The sequence below is a fragment of the Lathamus discolor genome, chromosome 8 (genome assembly GCF_037157495.1).
Source record: "Lathamus discolor isolate bLatDis1 chromosome 8, bLatDis1.hap1, whole genome shotgun sequence".
NCBI classification, from domain to species: domain Eukaryota; kingdom Metazoa; phylum Chordata; class Aves; order Psittaciformes; family Psittacidae; genus Lathamus; species Lathamus discolor.
In genome coordinates this window covers 12,145,124-12,167,643 of record NC_088891.1, presented here as the reverse complement: position 1 = coordinate 12,167,643, position 22,520 = coordinate 12,145,124, and the positions used below count along the sequence as shown (strand labels likewise).

General features: G+C 42.7%; 1 protein-coding gene across 7 annotated transcripts in view; it reads left to right on the top strand.

The window, feature by feature from the left end:
* The window catches only part of SEMA6D (semaphorin 6D), a 200,189-nt gene that overhangs the window by 171,448 nt on the left and 6,221 nt on the right, over positions 1-22,520 (top strand). For 3 of the 7 annotated variants that reach the window (XM_065688142.1, XM_065688145.1, XM_065688139.1), the window contains 16 exons: positions 13,989-14,145; positions 14,521-14,632; positions 15,225-15,285; positions 15,388-15,450; positions 15,536-15,637; positions 15,858-15,948; positions 16,226-16,345; positions 16,789-16,877; positions 17,613-17,830; positions 17,939-18,070; positions 18,267-18,422; positions 18,504-18,677; positions 19,419-19,559; positions 19,662-19,739; positions 20,561-20,652; positions 20,983-21,039. In XM_065688142.1, coding sequence (XP_065544214.1) covers positions 14,037-14,145; positions 14,521-14,632; positions 15,225-15,285; positions 15,388-15,450; positions 15,536-15,637; positions 15,858-15,948; positions 16,226-16,345; positions 16,789-16,877; positions 17,613-17,830; positions 17,939-18,070; positions 18,267-18,422; positions 18,504-18,677; positions 19,419-19,559; positions 19,662-19,739; positions 20,561-20,652; positions 20,983-21,039 — 1,795 coding nt within the window. In that variant the 5' untranslated portion in view covers positions 13,989-14,036. Of the gene's footprint in view, positions 1-2,694; positions 2,781-13,988; positions 14,146-14,520; positions 14,633-15,224; positions 15,286-15,387; positions 15,451-15,535; positions 15,638-15,857; positions 15,949-16,225; positions 16,346-16,788; positions 16,878-17,612; positions 17,831-17,938; positions 18,071-18,266; positions 18,423-18,503; positions 18,678-19,418; positions 19,560-19,661; positions 19,740-20,560; positions 20,653-20,982; positions 21,040-22,520 lie in introns of those variants that run through there. The other 4 variants (XM_065688144.1, XM_065688141.1, XM_065688143.1 and 1 more) reach the window with 2 other exon arrangements.

The following is a 22,520-nucleotide window of genomic DNA, read 5'->3' as shown; positions in this document are numbered from 1 at the left end:
ATCCCCTGAAGTTGGCGAAGCCCAGTTAGCTAGCCAGAAACCTGTACAGAAATGTTGACGTGGTTCAGTTATGATTCCTTCTGAAAAGAAAAAGAGAAATCTGAAGTCAAGTGGAGATCATATGTGAACACGGTCAGTTTTCAAGTGTCATGACGGAGGCTGTTTCAGTGCTAGTCTGTAAGACAAAAGAAACAGTTACATCAACAGCTTCTGTGCATGTATAAGCTTATGTTGAGCTTGTTTACATTGCGGTCTCTGATATTTTTCAAGGAATACACTGTGCTTTGCTTGCTGGCCAGAGGAGGTGGCAGTAGATTTCATACCTGTCTGTTAAACACGTCTGTAATTCCAGTTTGAGAAAATCATGTCTATCCATTGGATGAAGTAACAATTTGCCCCACAAGTAATTAAGGAGAGATGGAAGGCATTTTACTTGCATTGGGTATTACAAGTTATTTTCAGTCTTAGCAGCTCTGTATGTAATTAAAACAGTTCAAATGTTGCTTTCGTCAAAACTGCTGTTAGAACAGATGATCTCTTTCCTTACGCATCAGATAAGCTACTGAAGTTACCGTTAAAATCCATCTAAGCCATTTTATTAAGTTGTTATTTGTTCTGTGAATAGCTGCTAGCCTCGAGTTCAGGCGAAAGTAGGTTCTGATTTGTTCCCATGTCACAAGGAAGAGGTGTGCAGTGGAAATCGTGTTGCTGCCCTTCCGATGCTGTTTTCCGGAGCTCTGTGTGTTGTCTGCTGTAGCCCCTTTTCCCTTGTCATTGCTCGACAGTAATTACAGTACAGCTAATATCAGAAGTTGATTCAGTTTATTCAAACAGGAAGACTGTTGAATTGTCCCGCTTCCAAAGTCAAATGTTTGTGTTAACCACAGAGATCAAATCTGTAGTGCACATATATAACACATGAGGAGTGTTTATTTCCCTAACTTTTCTATTCCGTTCTGCTTTTGTTAACTAACCCAGATTAGCATTTTAACAACCCTGAAGTGAACTTCTGCCATTCTCCCTGCTTGGACAGTGTGTGTAGACCATCCATCATCCTGTCCCTGGCCACAACAGGCTACTGGCTCCATAACCATTTGGAGCTACACAGAAACCATCCGACTGTGAACAGCACAGCTGGCTACAGCAATTTTTTCTTCCACGCCACTGGCAGCATTGTCTGGCTATGGTAACTAAAGTTAACATCCAGAACGTGAAGTTTCTTTACTTCTGGCTCCCCAGCCCCACTGCAGCTCAGTGGGCACACCTGCACAAGGGCTACAAAATGGCTGCGAGGAGGAGGAGGGAGGCCAGACTCCTTCTGTTCAAGGCTCCAGTTTGGAGACAGCAACCTGTTATTTGGAATGGGGTTACATTAACTCCGTACATACTGGAAAGGGAGTAAGTTGCTAGTTGAGCCTTGTGCTCTTTCAGTTTGGAGATCCGGGTGTGCTTTGGGAGCCACAAGGGAAAGAAACAGAACTTGCTGCTTTAACTTAGCCACTCAAACTGCCAGGGAGCACAGAAAGAAATGGAGAGTTTCGGCTGTGTATTTCACACATTCTTGTAGAAGCCTTTTTAGTTCCACAACGGAAACCATGTGATTTCACAGGATCTGTGCCCAGACTCTAATACTTGCTACAGATGCTTTCCTTGGTTTGTTTTGCAGATCTATGAATGCAGTAGGAAAGAAGTTGTTGCAGGATTTATTGTTTTAATTCTGATGTGTGCTGTGGATGGCAGGTAACCAGCAGGTGAATGTGCTTGTGCCCCTGTGCTAATTTTATTTATTGAGATTTTTGCATAGTCTAACTAAATTGACCTAGCATGGCTGTGTGTCATGTGTGAGCCACAGCCTTCTTGCTAGAAGAGAACTCTTGCTTTCAAGAGCAAAGGAGGTCAAGAGGTGTTGCCAGGCAGGGAGGGGCTGGGTGGAAGTGGAGGAGCAGAGCAGTGGTGGCGAAGAGGAGGAGCAAGGAGCTCAAGCAAGCAACTGACATTTGTTCTGTCCAGAATGGTTACAAACCTTGTAAATGAAATCAGTCCCTGGACAGCTTTGATTTATATTCTCGCACAGCAGATTGGCCTTGGTCTGCCTGACCTTGGTAACATTACAGAGGTCGTATTTGCACACAAGATACTCTTGCAAAAAGCTTTGTTGCTGTTATTTTTTTAACTGTTGCATCTAAGAGCCAACTCGCAGCCCAGGTTTCTAATTCAATAGGCACTGGATAAACAAAGAACAGAAAGGATGGATCCTGTTTCCCACAGTGGATGGTTTAAGAGAAGAGACAGCAGATGGGTACAGTCAGTCAGTGGCCTCTAGACACAGGAGCCCGCGTTGGCCTGCATAATCAGCAGCCGTGTTAGCACGCAAGTGCCTAAACATAGCTGAGCTGCGTGTGTTGGGGAAAGGGGCACACATGCTTGTAGGCATCAGAGGCAAAGAAGAGCTTTGAAGAGGGCTTGGGATAAGAATGAGGAGTTAATTGGCAGATGCGTGCTGGGGGGGCTCTTCAAGTGCATGAGGGACAGCTGGGAAGCAAGCACAGAGGTGCTCGTTTGGAAAGGTAACGAGCGAGCAGTGGGGACCAGCATCACAGACTGGCTGCCCACCAGAGGTGGGAGTGAAACCTCACAAGAGATGAGAGGCAATCAGCTGGTCACTCAGCTCGGCTATTACTGCAATAATAGGCTTTTCTTGATGTGAGCCGCATAGTTCATCTCTCTTGTGCCAAATGGTCATGACAGCTGGGCCTCTTGCTTCCCCAAGCAGCAGCAAGGTAAGCAGTAAGCTCACATCTCTGTTGGGTGGGACCTTCCTCAGAGCTTTGTTGTGGTACGAAACAAAAGGTATTTCCCTGCAATGCTGCTGCCATGTTTCCCAGGCATGTTTACAGCTGCTGGGGGTGGACAGGCACTGGGGCAGCTACAGCACCAGCAGAAAGTGTTGCTGCTATTTCTGTGTCTGTATCGTGACAGATGCACTTTGGGGTCAAAAGAAAATTCTCACGCTTGTATTTCAAGCCCTTGTCTAGATATCCCTCCACTTGGGTGCTCCCTTCCCATGCTGTGTGAACACTTGTGTCCTGTCAGGCTGCCTAACCATCCTGTCTTGGGAGACTACGGAGAAGAAAAATGTGTATTTAACTTACAGAAGCCTTAGTGTATAGTTAAGCCTAGAGTATTAAACTTTTAGATGGTGTCTGAATGTAGCTGTGAGTCTGCCTGTTAGTGTAATGGCAATTAAACAGCAAAGGGCTGTAAACAATCTGCTTGTTCCCCGAGTGGTGCAGCACACTTGTGTTAAATATCTGTGTCCTGCCTGGTGGGTCAGGGAGGTGCAGGACCCTCTGGAAGCAATTTGAACTGGCCAAGCTGCAAGGCAGGAGAGGGCTCTTTGGCTTTCCAGCAGTTGTCCAAGAGCCAGCATTGGCACCCCTTACAAATATAGCTCTTTTGTGTATTGCCACCTGGAGATGAGTGCTGAAGAGAAGGGTAAGGATAACAGAGGAAAAGCAGTGGTGTGAAAGCAGTCAACAGTGTGTGAACAATGTCCCCAGGTGTCTCATGAAAGGAGTAACAAGGGGAGGGGGGAATCATCTTGCAGAGTTGAATGGTTTCTTTCAATCTGCAAACTTCTGCTCTCAGTGATGGTTTCTTTGACCCAGCACGTGTTCGTCGAAGATTGACAGTGAAAAGCAGGTAACGTTGTGCTCAGTAAATCGTATTTTCTTCATAAAATAAATGCTGTGTCGATATTTTTAGCATTATGTAGGTTTTTCTTCCTTAATGATAACTTCAGACAAAAATAATCAAATCCCATGCTTTGGGGATTAATCTGATTCCCTGCAAGGGTATGGATAGGATTTTTTTTTTTTCTACTTGTGTACCACTGTGCAGGTTTTACTGCAAGTGGATTACGGCTTTGCCTCTCCCTGAAGCATCAGGGTTTCATCCTCGCCAAAGACATAACAAGCATTGCTCATGAGTGAACAGTGGTCTTACATGGCAAACTGAGCCAACACAAAGCTAAATGTATCTGGTGCAGCTGTACAGAAAAAATAGACCTGCAGACATACATAGTGTGGGGATCTGATATGATTATTTAATCACATTCTTACACTGGCCCAGTATTACTGGTGATAACACGAGGATTTAGGGAAACAGTGGAATTGTACTGTGGTTCTCAGGAGGCTGGTATGGAGGAGAGAATGGGACAAGCTGTAATGTAAAGCTGTACGTCTTGTTCCCTGATTTGCCACAGATTTCATTGTGACCTTGATTCAAGCACTTGCAGTCCATATGTTACTGAGTTGAACTATTTTTTACTTCTAAACATCTGATCCATGGCTTTTCCGTGGCTCGCTGGTCAAAATGCCAAAAGTATGGTGATGCACATACTGCCCTGCCTTGCAGGGTGAATGTTATCAGGAGATGATGTAGGGAAGGGAGAGCTGATGTCTGACGGGTGGCTGGATGCTGGTCCAGACAACTTTCTGGAATACACAGGCCAGTGTGGGCTCTGCAGATTGCATTTGGCCTGTGGAAAGTGGGCAGGTGTGTGGTGCAGCACAGGGACATGCCCAAGCTTGGGACCCAGAGTAGGATAGCTGGGGTTTCACATTGCACCAGTCCTGCTTCCAACCCCAAAGTGGTAACAACATGGGTGTAATTTACCTAACTGCATTTGCATCAGTTCCGTAACTTCAGCAGACCATAGGATAAGGAATCAGCTGGATCAAATCCTGCACTAATACATCTGATGTTTAACTAAGTTAAAGTTTCCACCACCACCCCAGTGTGTGAAGCCAGCTGCTCCCAGAAGACCCTCAGGATGGGCACCGCTCTCAAGGCATACATCTGCCCCTCCAGCTGTCCCCAGGGTCTTGCAGCATGAGCACCAATGTTCCCTCTGTCCCCTGCGAGTATGTATATACATACATTTACAAATACACACTTGGAGACTACAAAAGCAGCAAATGTAATAATGTGATCCAACTGTTCAGTGCTAGGCTAGAAAGAAGTGTTTTTCTGCCATTATGTGAAAATTTAGCGTGACTGGAACAGAGTCTGCATTTGATTAGGCAATTTAAGAAATGTTAGAGACTTCATACTGTAGGGCAGTGCTGCAAAACAATTGCTCGGAACGTGTTCTAAAATTGGTTTGCCTTCACCAGATTTCCATGTGTTTCTGCACGACATTGCAAATAAAAATATGAGCGGTCACGTGGCAAGCGACTACGCTTTGGTATTATGGTAAATAAAAGCAGCAGTTTAAACAATTATTCCAAATTCTGAGTAGCCTTCGAGATGAAAGAACACAAAACTCTCCCCCTATTTACTTTTCAGCCTGGGAAAAACATTTCATAACACATCCTTTCATTGGCATAGTTAATCTTTAATGCTTAACAAGATAATAGTAATTGTTAACTTTGAGCTCAGGCTTCCTCCAGGTTTTCATGCCTGCATTTTGTACGTGTAATTGATTGTGCCCAGGAAAGTGGCAGAGCACATGCTTTGCATATACAAGTAGGTGACTGGGCGGCCGGCTAGCAGATTTGTCTGTGCAGAAAAACCAAGACTAGTTAAAAACGTGTTGTTCCCCAGTCTCTATAGGCAGTATTCCTGTGGGCAAGGCTGGCTGACTGTTCCAGTTCCGAGAATGGCATACTGATAATAGTAGCACAGTGCTTAAGATGCTCTGATGTGTTCCTTGCCAGTTGATAGTCTGTCTCTCCCCTCACATTTTCCAGCAGCCATTTACTTTCCCTTTGAAGTGAAAGCAGGGGCAATGTGGCAGCCTTTACCCTAGCAGCACTCAAGCCAGCAAGACCCATGTTCCTGCAAGGCACTGTGCTGAGATGCTGGAGGGATGTTTATAGCAGGGGAGAGCAGTGGGTGGGAAGAAGGGATGCTTTCCTGGAGTGAGGTTGACAGCAGTGTTGTCTGGGGCACAGCCTGTTGAATAGCAGATGTGCCCTCTCCACAGTACAGATACCTTTTTATTCCTTCAACTGCCCTGCTTGTTGGTGTGTATTCTTTCCCACCCCCAAGCCTCCCTTCCATTTCAAAACATCCCATTCACTTCATCCTGTAGGCAAACGCTGACCTCCTGGGCTTCAGCCAGGTCTAAAATGGGCAGTGCTTATCTCGGGGATCAGGGTTGGAACACTGCTCAAGGCAAAGGGTGCTTTCTCCCCTGGTGGGAAACAGCAGGGCCCACAGATGGGAGACCCAGGGGTGCTGCCAGCAGCTCGCCATGGCTGTGGCGTCAGTTGGACTTGTGCAAGTTGTGTCCAAGACCTTCATTATGTCCTCACCTGCAAATTCTGGTTTATACCTGTCTCAGAGCTGCCTTATCAGATGATGCCTAATCATGCTGAAATGAGTGGCAGTTTTGCTATGTAAATCATGGACTGCAGGAAGAATACTTAGTTACTTCACTTATGGCACTCGCCCATCTTTGTAGCTAACCCTCCTTGAGGGAGGAGAAGGTAATACTTTGGTCTAGGTTTTAGGCTTTCGTTTGGCTGTTTCCTAACCTACATCTAAGCAAATACGTACTACTGCACATAATTAGATCTCTGCCATCATGGCTTAAGAGTTCTCTCTAGTTTTCAGGATAAAAGTATTTTGAACTAAAAACCACTGTTGAAAGAAAGTCCCCTCTGGCACAGCTGTGAGCTGGAGCATGCAGGAGTTCACCCTGATGAGGTACATCTGCTCAACCCAGCAGGGTGGTATGGCTTTCCTTGCACTGGGTCAGGGCAGGACCTCGTGCTGCCTGTGGCCAGGAATTAGCAAAGGATCAGTGCTGGGAGTATAGTACAAACCCTGAACATCATTGTATTGACATTCTCTGCACCAGTCCTTGGACACTCTCACAAATAAAGTTAGTATTTGCTAGGGCAGTCTCAGTTGGGCACGAGCAGTCTGAATTAATAAAACGCAGGCTTGCTAAAATGGTGAATCCAGAGCACTGCTTGAGTTAAACTCCCTTGCACCGATAGCTCAACCCTGGCAAACTTTCAAGGGGAGCATGTGCTGCAGGGGCTGTGTAAAACAGAACAGATTTGACCACGGATGTGGCTGAAATCAAAGGTTGGCTTCAGCTGGAGGACTTCTGTATGTCCCTGGTAAGGGAAGGTAGTTAACATTCACTTTCAAAAGTTAACTTAAAATAAACATAATTGAAGCAATCACGGTTTGCTCAGCATTTTATTTCCTCTCCTGCTGAAACTACCTTGTGCTCAAGTAAATTTTTGATCACAGTAGAATTTAGCCTTCAAAGTGCATTTAATCAGCCACTAAACACTTGCATCATTAAAAATCACCCGATCCATTTTGCAGGCGCTCTGTCAGCTTGTTCTATTGCAAGGGGGGTGCACTTTCTGTAATGCTGAAAGGCTGCAAACAACTGAAGTGTAGCTAGCAGTGCCATAAGCCAATTAAGATGAAATCTGTGATATTCAGTGGTAGGGTTTCATCACTTTAATATTAAACTATCTTTTTTGCTTAGGCATAGATCAAGAGGTGTTAATGCAGAATCCTTAGAAGAAGTCAAGTATTATCTTAAAATAACAGACCTGTTATTTGCACTTTCATGCTCAATTAATATCATGGCTCCAAATACCCTGTGTGTTTTCTTCAGAGCTGCAGATTTTAAAGTTGTTTCAGAAAGAGAGGATGGCTGTGTACCTCTTGGCACATAAATTTGAGTGTACCTTTATAGGACAGAAACAGTTCTTACAGCATCATTTTGTATGAATACATAGGTAGTTTCTAAAAGGGACTGCAAGAATGAAGTATGTCTCTCTTGTTATAACCACAAATATTTTCCTGTTATTTGATAATTAGCTGAAGCATCTGTCACGAAACTCCACAGTATGGATTCATCACATCACAGACAATCGCTGAGATTTGAATGTACAGTAAACTTTTATGTCAGGCATTGCCTTCAGGAACTTCACTGAAGTCAGCCTTCATTAGAAGGAACACATTTGTGCTGGAATGCCGTTTGAAAAAAATAACTAAAAAGAAAATCTTGGTGCTGGCTGCTGTACCCTTGTTTTGGGAGGGCTTACCACACTAAAGCTATTGCATCATTGGAAAACCTATGTATAGATATGACCTAAAATGGGAATCTCATCCCCTGCTTCTCATATGATAGATACTGGTACAGATTTTTAACGCAAATGTTGCATTCTGTGTGGAATACTTTCTGGCTTGTACGCAAATTACTCATTATACCCATTTCACACAGTGAGATATAGTAAAAAGGATGAAGACCAAAAAAATAGAGGTAGCACAAAGAATTGTTTGCTCCCTCTCTAGAGTTCATGCCACCAGACCCTGCGCCTTGCTGGTCCTGTATTCTGACTTGGGCGATAAGAAAATGGTTCTTTTTTAGGTTTTGATTACCAAAACACACTTTGACCTGGTTCCTCCAGTGTTTGGCTCTACTGTAGAGTTACGTTACTCCATGCACAGCAGGGGTAAGGTGCTATTCTGAGTGAATATTGTGCATACATGGTTGCCAATGCATGCACTGCATACAACAGGCCTAGGGCACCACTGAAGGTACCACCTTCGTATGTTTTCTTTTAAATGTTTTGTCTTATGAGAAGACTGACCTGCTTGATGATCCAAACTTCAGCAACAACCTACCTTTCTGTGCTGTACACTAGTGAAGTACGGCTCCTGCACCAGCACCTTACTGACAAGCTGGATTAGAAATTGAACTTCTCCCACCTGGTAGTAGTTACCATCAGCAAGTAAATTCATGTGTGAATCCTTAGCCTTCTAAAGCAGACTCACAGCCAACAGTCTTTTAACTTCATGAAACCCAGAATTTGAACCCTATCCTTTTCAGCTAGTGTTTTTCAGCCTTTTGATAGTTGACCAGAAGTGATTTATACATCAAAAGATAATCCCTGAGGCTGTAGTAAACAGTATTTTTAACCCTTTTTACACTAGTCCTTTTTATCCCCCAAAAAGGGGGCTGGAGCTGGTGCTAAAACACAAGTAAGTTCCCATTTGGAGACTAACATAACTTCGGTTGCAGCTGAAATCTGTGACTTGCTCTAACCCAGCCAGAAGATCTTTTGTTGTTTGAGCGGTCTTCTGGTTAAACAGCTTCAAAGCACTGATTTGGCCAACTGCGCAGCGCCCTGAAGCCACTGCCCAGGGATGCGCTGTGACCTTCACTAGGGGGCTGTCTCGAAGGCTGAGATGGGTGGAAGTTGTTGAGTGTTGCACAGGATCTGCTTTGCTCTCTGTCAGAAAGAGGAACTGAAGTCTCAGCTGTAGGTCCTAAGAAACTTGAGCATTTGTGAACAAGCAGCAGTAAAGGATGGTTTGTTTTGGTTTAGCTTTTATTATTGGAGTGGTTTCATGCTCAAATTTTCAGGAGGTACCATCTCAGAAATGTACTGGTTGGTGCATTTGCACTAATTAGTGCCCTCAGGGAGCCATTTGCATGCAGGAAGGAGCAGAGGACAACAGGGATTTCCTCATCTGTCAAAGTCCAATCTCTCGGGATTGTGGGAAACCACATCACGTAAACTGACTAAGCTCAGCGTATCATTAATCAATTCTGCCCGTCCCCCCTCAGCGTTATTGTTAACATACACCTCCAGGCACAGAGACCACTGATCTCACCTAACGGCCTGATTTTGTCTTATGTCTGGTGGAGAAGGAGGGTGATGTAGTCTTGTCATGTCACAGTCCTGCTTTTCAGCTTTTATTGTTGCAGCCCTTTTCTCCTTTGCCTCACCAAGCTATCCATGAGTGAATTAACTTTGAGGATGTATCTTTTGTTCTGACCTATCTTGAACTTTAGCCTGGATTTACCATACTACACTCCTGCCTCCCTTAGCCTCTTGAGGAGCATTTATTGTGTTCAGGAGAGTTTTAAGATTATTTATTTATTTATTTTAGTGACTAGAAGATACTAAAAGAATAGACTTGAAGCTATTTTATGTGTTGCTTCTCTCCAGGTGGCTGAATGCCCTTTCCCTTCCCCCCTCCTCTTTTACATGGCAGTGCACGGAAAGATGATTGATGGAGTGTCACCAGTGCGTTGTCAAAGGCTGGAGTAGATTAATGGGCAAGAAACAACAGCCTGTTCCCCTTCATGTGTGATTGTTTGAAGCCGGGCTCATATTTTAGCAGAAATGATGTCCTGCTTCTCTGGATTCCCCCAATCAGGAATTGAAGGATAGGATTTGTATCTGAGATTGAAATGTGCCAGCCACAAAGAACCAGTTTATTACTTGGGACAGCTCCCTGCCTTCCACTTGACCAGCAGCACTCGCCCTGAAGCCTGTTCAGTCAGGCTGCTGCCCTCTTTATGGATGTGGATTTGTTCCAGCAGTTAACATTTATACCTCTGTTTCTTTGTATTTGCAGGCACAACTAGTTATGGCGTAGACCAAATGGCCGGAAGATCTGTGGTCTGTTGCTAGCTTTTCCACTTGGGTGACACTGGCCAATTTGCCTGTGCTCCAAGGAAGGAGCACGTACGACCCAGTGCAGCTCAGATCCTTTGAAAAGGCTTTTTTTGGTGGTGGGCCTTGGTTACAAGTTCAGCTTTGATGTGTGCCTCAGTTCCCTGGCTGCAAAGCAAGGATAGCAGTAGGGTAGTTTCCAAACCTTGCACTCCCCGTGATTTGTTTTCTAGCTGAAGTGCTAGGAATGCAATTTATAAGAGAAATTAATCAAAGACTGGTTTGAATCCTGGCTGGGGAAAAATAATCAGACGCAGAGTATGATTGTTTTCTGGCTTTTCTTGAAGGTAGACATTGCCAGCATTTCATAATCTGCTTTTCTGGTCCAAACAGATACTTCAGCATTGTTATTTGTAGTCCCCAGTAGTGGCCTCCATTAGAAGGTTTGAATGTGGCAAGAATTATCTTTCACAGAAGCCTATCTGTGCCTACCAGAAGCGTACACCTGGCTGTCATAAACCCCTGTTCCAGGGGCTAGATGGAAGCCCATTTTCTGATTATCAAGGGAACAACTGTTCTTCCAAGTTCATTCTTTTTTCAGTGGTTCTCAAGCCCGTGTCCAGCCAGCTCAAAGGTGCATTTAAATGCCTCTCAAAGCAGGTGCATTTTCTTTTCATATGTAGCTGGAAATCAGAGCTACTGTTCATTTTCTTGTGCGATCGTAACAAGCAAAATAATAATGAATGTACTCCTTACCTGCCTGGTAAGACTGTGGTTTGCTGATCCAGCCCAGCGCTCTGTCTGCTTTTCTTGTGTCATGACAAAGGTCTTTGCTTCATGCAGATGTAGACATTTTCTTTGATAGACTCGTGACAGGTGCTGTGTAGTTAAAAGAGATTGCTGAACATATCTGCTCCCACCTTTACGTTCTCAGAGTTCATCTCTGGAGTATATTCAGAGGTCTGAGGGGTTTCTGAATGAGCTTGGTTCTGCTCTGGGTGCAATCTCTAGGGAGACGCATCCTGTGGTTTTACATGTACAAAAGTGTGCCTTGTTTTAGGCAGTGTGATACACCCCTGAAATCTGACTCTAATTGAGAGAACTGATACTGTGCGTGTCTACCTGGCATTTCAGTCACTTCTTTTGGGGTTTGTGACAGTTTGGGTTTAGGTCACAATTGTTCTGGCCAACATGCAGCAATTTGTCTTTTTATTCTCTGCAGCCATTTCCTCACTGTAGGAGACAGTGTCTGCCTTTGTAAGGCAGGTTACATTTAAGTTTCGTATTTGTTGCCCTGGTGAATTCTTCCTAGATAGGATACTGGAAGGAAAGAGGAAGAAAGAAACTCCCAAATACGTGCCGGTACTTGATACTGGCAGAACTTGTACAGTTTGGAGGCTGGGCGCGTTTTGCAGCCGGGCCAAGGGTCTCTGAGTCACGATGTGTGGGCCATGAACAGCCTCATCTTCTATGCTAACTAAGGCCTACATGGCTGGGAGAGCTTCTTGCTCTTTTGGCAATTTGTATTCATTTGTTCTCCAAGAAAATGAGGCTTCGGGGAGGACTTTTACTAAGCACCTCACAGATATTGCTGTGCACTGGTTCAATGTACAGTTTATGTGCCTCCCCTCTCTCTCCTTTCACTGGGACAGCAGTGGGTTGGCTATTTGGAGCCTGCTTTCCTTGGGAAAAAGGAAAAAGATTGTGTAACGGTTAATGATTTGTTATTGTGTCTGGGAGCCACTGTGCTGCAGGACTTTGTTCTAATGGTGCTTGCAGCAGAAAGAACAAATTTGACTAACTTTATTAATTCCAGTTTGGTTTAAGTTTGCTCATTAGTAATTTAACGCAAGATGCTTCAGCTGAAGAGGCCATGTCAGGATAAGGAGGAGCAGAGGGAAAGTGCCAGGAATCATTAGTGTTTATTAACCACTGCACTCATCAGTCTTGACTAAGAGCACAGCCCATTCGTTCTGGACTGGTGGGCTGAGATACAGAAATATCAGTAATGGTGGAAAATGCTTCTTTTCAGGTCAGTCTGTAATGGACAGGCATTCAGACAACACCCCCATCGCCAGATGTTATCAGCCTTTTAAGTTGGTCTCCTCACAGACCAGCCTGAACTGAGAATGCTCAGCAGCCTTGTGGAAGGAAGAAGCCCTGTGCCTAGCCAAATATCAATTAACAAATGCAGTATTTTCATCCCCAGTAAACATGACTGAAAGGTCAAGTGTTGTTATGAAGGGGGTTTTTTAATTGCTTTTCAAATTATTAAATAATTAATACTTATGTGCTTTGCTGGATCAGGCCTGACACTGTGCTGGCAACACGCACATCTCGCAGCCGGTCTTGAAACCTTCAAATGGAAAGGCTTCTTTTTTTCTGTTTAGACAGAGTTTAATAACCAATTTCAGCAACTGCAAGGCGTTGAGCTGGTGACTCAAAGCTCTGACCTGTGAATCGGGGCTGAATGAATGCTTCCAAAAGGTTGGAGGAGGGAACAGTACTACATTTGCCAGGTTTCTGATGAGAAATATGACCCCTGCCCAGACCAGTTGTGGTCATTAAGGATTGCATTTCACTTTGAGATGTGTTTTCTTGCATCCTACCCAAATTGCAACTTGAGTACATTCTTACAACTTACATTCTGCTCACTAAAATATCCCTGTGGTTTAATTGGAGAAGTTATGTTTCCCTTCCCCTTTAAAAAGCTTTGTTGTATAATGTTGCAGTGCTATCATAATATGTGCTGTATAATCTATAGAAGTGAAAGTCTCAGAAGTCGCTAGCTTTTTACAGTAGCAAATAGAATTAGGGTAAAAGTGGCATCTTGGGAACCCAGTTCAGCCCCATTAGAGGCTTTTGCCACCCTTGCAAGGCACATGGCAAGCACTGTCACACTGCAGAGGCAGCAGTTTTGCATTTACTTCACATATGTGTGAATCACTGCACAAGTCAAAGCATGGAGTGTCTGGTCCTAGACATAAGGTCTCTCTCACCATGAGCCATGTTAGGGTTAGTATTATGATGGCACTGCCTGCAAAGAAGTAATAATTCTAAAACATGGCATGAATGTTGAGACAGATTGTGTGTGTCATGACGTTTTGTGGATAAGATTTAGGTATTTTATGGGGAAAGGGCTTTATTGGATGACATTCAGTGATAGAGGGGATGGAAAGAGATTGCAGTTTAATTAAAACTCTAATCCCAAGTTTGACAATTTTTCTTGCCAGGTCAGCAGCCTGCATGTTCTATTGGTGATTCCTGTGAATTAAATGGGCTGACAGTTGTCAGCTTCTTTGGAAATGCGTGTAAATCCAGCTAAAAATTAGCAAACATCAATATGTTTCAGAGCAGCTTTGAGTAGGCTATGTCACGCAGTAGTTTTCCATCAGTGTACGCAGAGGAGCCTTTCGTAAGCACCGATTTAGTCCTGTGCTGCCAGTGCTCAAATACAAATGAAAAACCTTCTTCTGCAGTAGGGAGTCACATTTACTGTCCTGTGCTGCTGAAAACCATTGCCATATTCCTGTTTTGCAGGTAGTTAAACGGTGTTGCCACAAAGGTAGTACTCATCTTCCACCAGCCATGAGGCTTCCTCTGCTTTGTGCCTCTATGATGCTGATGAGTCTGTCGCAGTGCCGGGCTGTCAGCTTCCCTGAAGATGAGGACCCTATTAATGTTGTTGACTACCACTGTAAGTACCCTGCAAATGGTGCTAGCCACTGTGGAAAAAAGTTTTAATGTTTGGGTCTTTTTCACTTGGGAAGTTCAAAAAAAAAAAAAAACAAAGCAGCCTGCTTCCTTTCAAATTGCAGCGTGTTTACGGGCTTGTATCTTGAATAGAACACTTAATCATTTTCTTTAAAAAGCAATCAGAAATACAGCAATAACTTCAGGAAAAAGAACATTTGCTGACATTAGCCATCTTTTTCTCATTTATATTCAAGACATTACTCAAGGAATTTAGTTTAAACCCTTCTACACCTAGTATATACAGCTAATCAATGCCATATATTGATTCTTTAGCTCTATAATCCTGAGTGATGGTGTAGCCCATTTTTACTTGCAGATTCAAGGCAATATCCAGTATTTAGAGGACGCCCTTCAGGCAATGAATCTCAGCACAGGCTGGACTTCCAACTGATGTTGAAAATTCGAGACACACTTTATATCGCTGGCAGGTAATTTTCCTTCACTCAGTTCATTAGATTAAAATTCTTTTTTCTTCTGGTTTTGCATTTATGTGTAAAATTCATTTAGAAAAATTTGTAGAATAAGATAAATATTAGAACTGGGGAAGGACTTCCCAGAGAAATACTCCGTATCTATGGCCAGGGCATGAAAATTGGATTTGAAGGCTGCAGTTACTGTAGTTATGCTAAAACCAATCATCAAATACTCTCTTTCCTCTTTCATACTACTGCCCTGATGAAAACCTCTCCTGTTCATTTTAAACTTGAACTGACACATTCAGATGAAGGAAGTGAGGATACAACACTTGAATATTTACAGTCTGGGTTAGTCTTCAACAGAATGGAAACAGAGGTGGATGACTGGACACTGAGGTGCTATCTAAGGACCACACCAGTAAAAAATCAAAGCCACCCCATGTTGCCCGTGACCAACCTTCTCCAATTGGTATTAAACACAGAAAATCCATCAGCATTTTGTAAAGTTTCTGGTCTAACAAAACACTCTAAAAATAGAGGTAGTATATAAAAAATAAGGCCAGTGAATTAAATAATTTACATGTGTCTTTCTACTTGCAAACAGGGACCAAGTTTACACTGTAAACTTAAATGAAGTTCCAAAATCGGAAGTTACCCCAAGCAAGGTGAGTAGATACAGGAGCTGGCAAGGGAGAGGTATTTCTTTTGCATTTACTTTTTTTTTGTGGAAAGGAAGTCAAATGTTCTTTTCTGGTTTGCTTCAACAGAAATTAACATGGAGGTCCAGGCAGCAGGACCGAGAGAACTGTGCTATGAAAGGCAAACATAAAGTAAGCTTAGCATATAACATTATAGAAAAACAATGTTAATATGTATTGTGAAGTCTGCAATTAATACATCTTACTCTCTTTTCAGGATGAATGCCATAACTTCATTAAAGTCTTTGTTCCAAGAAATGATGAGATGGTGTTTGTCTGTGGAACAAATGCGTTTAACCCTATGTGCAGATACTATCGGGTAAGAATATTGAAACTGTCATTAATCCATTAGTGGGTTTGCTGGCACTAATCATGCTATAGCAAATACATCCAGTGTGATTGGAGAGTGCTTCAAGGTGAAATAAAACCAGACAGAAGCTAATGTGCTGAATTAAGTGTTGTGAAAAGACAATGTTATGCTATTGTGCCGGTGTACAAAATATAAATGACACTATCACCCATTTATTTTTCTTCTCTAGCTGAATACCTTGGAGTATGATGGGGAGGAAATTAGTGGTTTGGCAAGATGCCCATTTGATGCCAGACAAACCAATGTCGCCCTTTTTGCTGGTAAGAACTCTTGCTTGTAATGAGCCTAAATGATTAATGGCACCGAAGGAGCCAGAGAGCTTTTAAAGAGAGCACAGGAAAGCTAAAGGTGTCATGGTGCCCCTGCTCTTAAATTTTTTAAAGGGCCTCCAAAGGATTAGAAGCTGACCTGCTAATAAATAGGTTGCAGCAATTTGGGGAAGAGCGGCAGTAAAGAAATGGGGAAAAATACAGGCTGGTCAGAATTCTGTAGATTATGGAAGGCCTCTTAATACCAGGTTCTCAACTTCTATTTTAGATGGAAAATTGTATTCGGCAACAGTAGCAGATTTCCTGGCAAGTGATGCTGTTATTTATCGCAGCATGGGGGATGGATCTGCCCTAAGAACAATAAAGTATGATTCCAAATGGATAAAAGGTAATTTGGGGGAGTGTTTTCCCATACACATGGCAAATGCCATTTCTGTGGCGCACAGGGTCAGCGCGTTTTACACATATGTTACAACGACAGCGTAATGCAGCTTTCAGTTGAGTGTGATTACAATAAAAAAGCAGTTTAATACAAATGAAGCCAAATTCTTCTTAAATACATCAATGGATGAATCTGCAGTAACAAAATACCTCAACTGAAATGCAATTTCGGTGAGCCCTTTTTACAGTCCATTAGCCAACATTAAAGATTTCAAGTCCATTTAAGCTCTAGTGCACCCATATTTGTATATCCTGAAGTGTCTGGAAGACTGGAGCTCATGTTAGCTGGTATGGAGCTGTGGAGAAGCTGCCAAGTCACATAGCATAGTCGGTGTTATGTGCCCATTGAGAATTTCTTTGGAGTAACTGTCTCCTTGCTCTTTCTTACAGAACCGCACTTCCTCCATGCCATCGAATACGGGAACTACGTGTATTTCTTCTTCCGAGAAATTGCTGTAGAGCACAATAATTTAGGCAAGGTGGGTATCGTCACAGCGAGCTGTCAGGTAGCCATGAGTCATAGCAGGATCAGCCATTCTAAAGCAGCGTCAGTAACAAGCACAGTTTACAATACGAAGTAGGGACTAGTACAAAGTCCACACAGTTTTCCCATCATTATAGTTTATGGTGGGTGTGGGGAAAATAGAAAGAACAATGTATTCTTCAACCAAAAAGTTGTCTCTCTTCTCTCTGCCTCACTGGTAGGTGAGATCATGACAGGTATCTTCTAGTGTTGCTGTTACCACTTGTTGCAAGTCATGGAAAATTCAAGGGGATTTTTTCTCATGCTTATTAAAGAAACAAAAGACAACAATACAAAAGAAGAGTTTCAAAGATGTTGTCCTAATGTCCCTGCATACTGAATAATTCAGTCATGCCAGTACAGAGTATAATACTTACGCCTCACCATGGAAAGATATTCCATAATAAATTATTAAATCCTTTACACATGGTTAATCAAAGTCTTTAAGTCTCACACACAGTATGATTTTGAAGGGGGAAAAAAAGATGGGTGCAAGCTGCAGAGCTGCATTTGCTTGGTGATACATTAAGATGCCTGTGCACTATGAGCTAAACATCCTTTCTGTGCAGATAAATGACAGCTTCTTGTTAACGAAATTATCTTTGGTTTATTAACAGCTCAGCAGCAAGCACTGTTTTCCTTGCTTCTCTCAAGCCTTTCTCCATTTTCCTTTTTTGCTTTCCCTTGACAGGCTGTGTATTCCCGTGTGGCACGAATATGCAAAAATGACATGGGGGGGTCCCAGAGAGTCCTGGAGAAACACTGGACATCCTTCCTGAAAGCTCGGCTCAACTGCTCAGTTCCCGGGGATTCATTTTTCTACTTTGATGTTCTGCAGTCTATCACAGACATAATAGAAATCAATGGAGTCCCCACGGTTGTTGGTGTATTCACCACACAGCTTAACAGGTGAGCGATGAGCAGCCTGACTTCAAAGGTAGCTCTCTGGTTCTCTCTTACCCTGAGATTGGTGCCATTGTAGTCTGAGCCTTTGCAACTATTTGTCTAATTTTACAGCATCCCTGGTTCTGCCGTGTGTGCTTTCAGCATGGATGACATCGAGAAAGTCTTCAAAGGGAGATTTAAAGAACAAAAGACTCCTGACTCTGTTTGGACAGCTGTACCTGAAGACAAAGTACCAAAGCCAAGGTAAAAGGTTCTTACTCATGATGATGTAATACTGTCCTTGTAAAGAGCTACCTTAAATCAGCTGCACTCTTTAGTGTCCTGTCAGGTGAGAACCGAAGTAGAGCTTAACACTTCAGCTGTAAGGATGCTCCTTAGCAGGCTGCTTTCTCTCATTAACCAAAATACCAAGAGGAAAACAATGTTGTTCTCCTTTCAGACCTGGCTGCTGTGCAAAACATGGCCTAGCAGAGGCTTACAAAACCTCCATTGATTTCCCAGACGAAACCCTCTCCTTCATCAAATCTCATCCTTTGATGGATTCAGCTGTTCCCTCGGTCATTGAGGAGCCCTGGTTTACCAAAACACGTGTCAGGTATGAACACTGTTCAAAAGTAACATGTGAAAAGAAAAACAAAAAATGTTCTGTTAATGATGTGCCTTTTGCTCTTGGTAGATACAGATTGACAGCAATTGCTGTAGACCACGCTGCTGGACCCTACCAGAACTACACAGTCATATTTGTTGGCTCCGAAGCAGGAGTAGTACTTAAAATCTTGGCAAAGACCAGGCCTTTCTCTTTAAATGACAGTATATTGCTGGAAGAGATTGAAGCCTATAATCATGCAAAGTAAGTATTACCAGAACACCGAAGCTCTTCATCTAGTCCTTGGTACCTAGCTAAAAGAAATTATGGTAAACGAAAACTGACTCCCTATCACCAACATCACCACTTGTTTGTCATTTCACACTGTTCCTCATGTTGAATAACCTGAAAATAGTTGGTCATTTGCCATCTTGCATGGGTTGAGTGAACAACCTAATTCCACTCAAGTGATGTCACTGATACAGTCCAGTTCTCCTGTAAATAGATACACTTCTTCCTGAATATGAAACGTCAGAACTACCTGCTGCAGTAAAAAGAAATGATGTGAGCTTATCTTGAGGGTTTCTCAAGGGTGACCAATAATGCATAAACTACATCTAATCATTGTAAACTTGTTCTGGTGCAAAGAATATAGGAATGGAAGCATTCCAATTAGATGCTACAGGTGTCCAATGCAGGATTCCTGTTCTGCTCTGTTGAGATATTTATGCCAACTGGGAGAACAAAGAGAATGGATTTGGATTTTTTTTCCTCTGTAGTTCAGCAAACGCGTCACCTAGCTGTAAATAGGAGCCAGAAGCTGCCATTTGATAACCCACAGGTTTGTTTAAAAATCACTCAGCAAAGACTAACAAGTTACATTTATATGTATATAAAGTCTCCTGAGTATCTACACAGACAGTAAATAAAATGTTTACAGTGTAAATGCTACACAAAGAGCTACAGTTTCTAAAATAATGGCCTCCCATTATTTTTGCTGGGCAGGTGTAATGCTGAGAGCGAGGAGGACAGAAGAGTCATTGCCCTTCAGTTGGATAGAGACCACCATGCTCTGTTCGTGGCGTTCTCCAGCTGCGTCATTAGAATTCCTCTGAGCCGGTGTGAGCGTCACGGGTCATGTAAAAAGTACGGCCCCGTTCCCAAACTCCCCCTTAAAGGAAGGGCACCAACATCTCTTGGGAAGGAAGTAAAAAATGCATGATTTTTTTGGGGTTTTTCTTTTGCAAGGGCATGTATTGCTTCACGAGACCCATACTGTGGCTGGTTAGACCATGAGGCATGTGGAAGAGTGACACCAGGCATGCCGTAAGTACTCCTTTCCACATTAGCCCAGCACCTCCATATGCTTTATAGACCACACGAGGTCTTATCCTATGTCTTTTCCCTTGCACTCACTTAATAAATCTGCATTTTTTTAAAGGTGTTTTTTCAGTGTATGGTATATGTAAGATGACAGAATGCTAAAGTCTGACCCAATTCTGCAATCTCTAGGTGAAAACTTGCTTTCAGGGTGAGGTTTACATGTGTGAGGGAGGACAAGCAGACCTGTAGGAAGAGCATTGGAAGCAGGAAGGCAAGAAATTGCTGCCTGCAAACCTGAGCAGCTCAGAGAGGACAATGCACAGTCTCCCCTCCCAGGCGTGCTCACAGCCAGGGCACAGTCAGTTGCAAATATGAAAGCACAGAATTCACAGTGGGACGAGAGTAAGATTTGCCTCCACGCTGGAGCTTGGGTGATATATATGCATACCAAAGGCATTTTGCACAAATCAAGTCTGTAATATACAGTGCATTAGCAGCTGTATCTTAAAAAGAGGCCTTTGTAGCAGGCCAGTGCAAACTTTAACTAGTATAATTGGACGGTTGTATCTAAAACCAAGAGCATGCCCAATATAGAAGACATGATGAAATTGCTGAAAAAGGGGATTTTTTTCCCCATTATTTTATCATTTATTTCCTGGCATAAGCACATCTATAGAGTGTTAAAGCCTGGTTATAACTAACTTGTGCATTTTGTAAAACACTTCTTTGGGCCATACACTGGCTCTTGTTCTTGTTTCCATTTGCTGCTTCCAGAAAAAGAAAAAAAATCACCCTTTGTTTCCTACTGATACTGTTAATTGCAGGTTCTCTTTGTTTGTTTCATACAACCACAGCACCGGAGGATACGTGCAAGATGTTGAATATGGCAACACAGCCCAGCTTGGGGACTGCCACGGTAAGGCACAGTCATTGCTGCTCCTCTGCAATGTCTCGACAGTAGTCTGTGGCCACACCTCACTGTGGATGTTAAATTTATGAGCTTTTCAGTAAGGTGATGAACATATCACTGTGATTGTTCACAGAGCTGAGCTTTTTGGTCCTGGGTGGCAGAGTTTTGTCTTTCCTTCGCCAGTTTACAGCTATTTGGGGTCTGCAACAAAGTACTGAAGAATTTATTTTTGTAAGCAGTAATATTTTAGTTCTTATTTTCCATTACTCAGGTTTGAGATCTTTTGCTTTCTTTTTGTTACTTTTTACTGATTACTTGTTCCTTTAATTCTTTTAGAAATTTTGCCTACTACAGCTACACCAGATTACAAAATATTTGGCGACCCAACATCTGGTTAGTTTTTTTTAATTTTTTTGAATTAATGACCTTTACTTTCCTTCAGTTCAGCATTTTCAGCCCTTTTTTCCTTCCTTTTGCACAGTTGGCAATCCTCCATTTTTGTGCTTTTACTCATGTTCCCACTGATGGTAAAGATAGTCAGACTCTTCTCACTCAGCACTTCACCCTGTGTAGCTGCATGTTAACAGCTCATTATTTATTGGGACATCTTTTATTAAAGAGCTTGATTAACATAGATGACATCTTCACTGCTCAAAAGTCCACTAAGCTTTACTCTTTACCCCAGCCATGCATTTGTGAATGCCCGTATTGGTCATCTCTAGTAGATGGATGGCAGAATTTCATCATCTTCCTCCTTGCCTCTCCTTTCCTCTTTGCCTTCGTTCCCAGCAAGCTTTTTGCACAAATACACATTTCCTACAATGTGTATTTCTATATTTTTGAGATGTTTTAAGTAGCTTATTCTAATGGAAAAATTTAACATCACAAACTGTGTAGCTGAATGAGGACTCGAGTAGACAAAGGTGGCTTAGAAAAAACTGTATGCATTACTGTCAGATGGACTTTCACATCTTTTCCTCCTTCATTGGTTTTTCAAATGGTGTTTTCACTGTCAGCCCCTGGTGTGAAGGGAGGCAGGACCCAGTACTCCTCCACTGAACTCAAAAGAGCAGAACCTGTGTTGACTTCAACAGGGGCAAGACTGAGCTCTTGTTTTCCAGTCTTTGCTCCTTGGAACTTGGGTCTCTGCTTTCAAACCACGTGCATGTTTCTGACTGACAAATATGAGAACAGTCTTTTTGTACATTAAATTGGTAAGAGTGCAGCAAGAACAAGAACGCTGTTCTGTATTTTGGTTTGTGATATTTGCACTTCTGTAACTTAACAAGAAGTAATGCTTGAGACAAATATTTTCCAGATATATTTACCCATACTGTAAGTTAGAGACTCACTTAGGAAAGCAAAACAAACCAAAACTGTTACATGGAAATGCTGCCCTGCTTGCACAAGTGTTTACTTTATCAGCTGAATTTTCAAAGTGGTATTTTAGGACACAGATACAACTGAGCCTTATTTTCAAGTAAGTAAATGTGCTTTTGAAGTACATTTCTCAGTCAGATCTCGAGCCGTAGACATTCATGCCTAAACCTGCTGGGACAATGAACACAAAGTACTTGAGTGTGCAAAGCAGACTGGATTGTAACCCCGATTTGATGCGTTTCCTCCTCACGTGCATTTTCAAGTTGGCTGTGGTGATTCTGTTCAGCAAATGTACTACAGAGGAGCGAGAATCTATGCAACATTGTTCCTTAGGAACCATTACAAAACAGGGGTTAAAACATTCCTTTCATCCCCACCTGTAGAAACGGCTCATTCAGCAGTTCCTGGTATAACCTAATAGCGCTCGTGGAGCCGATCTGGTTTCTCAGGAGTAACCTGTCAGGAGCGTGGATCTTTCCAAGTACCTTTTTTTT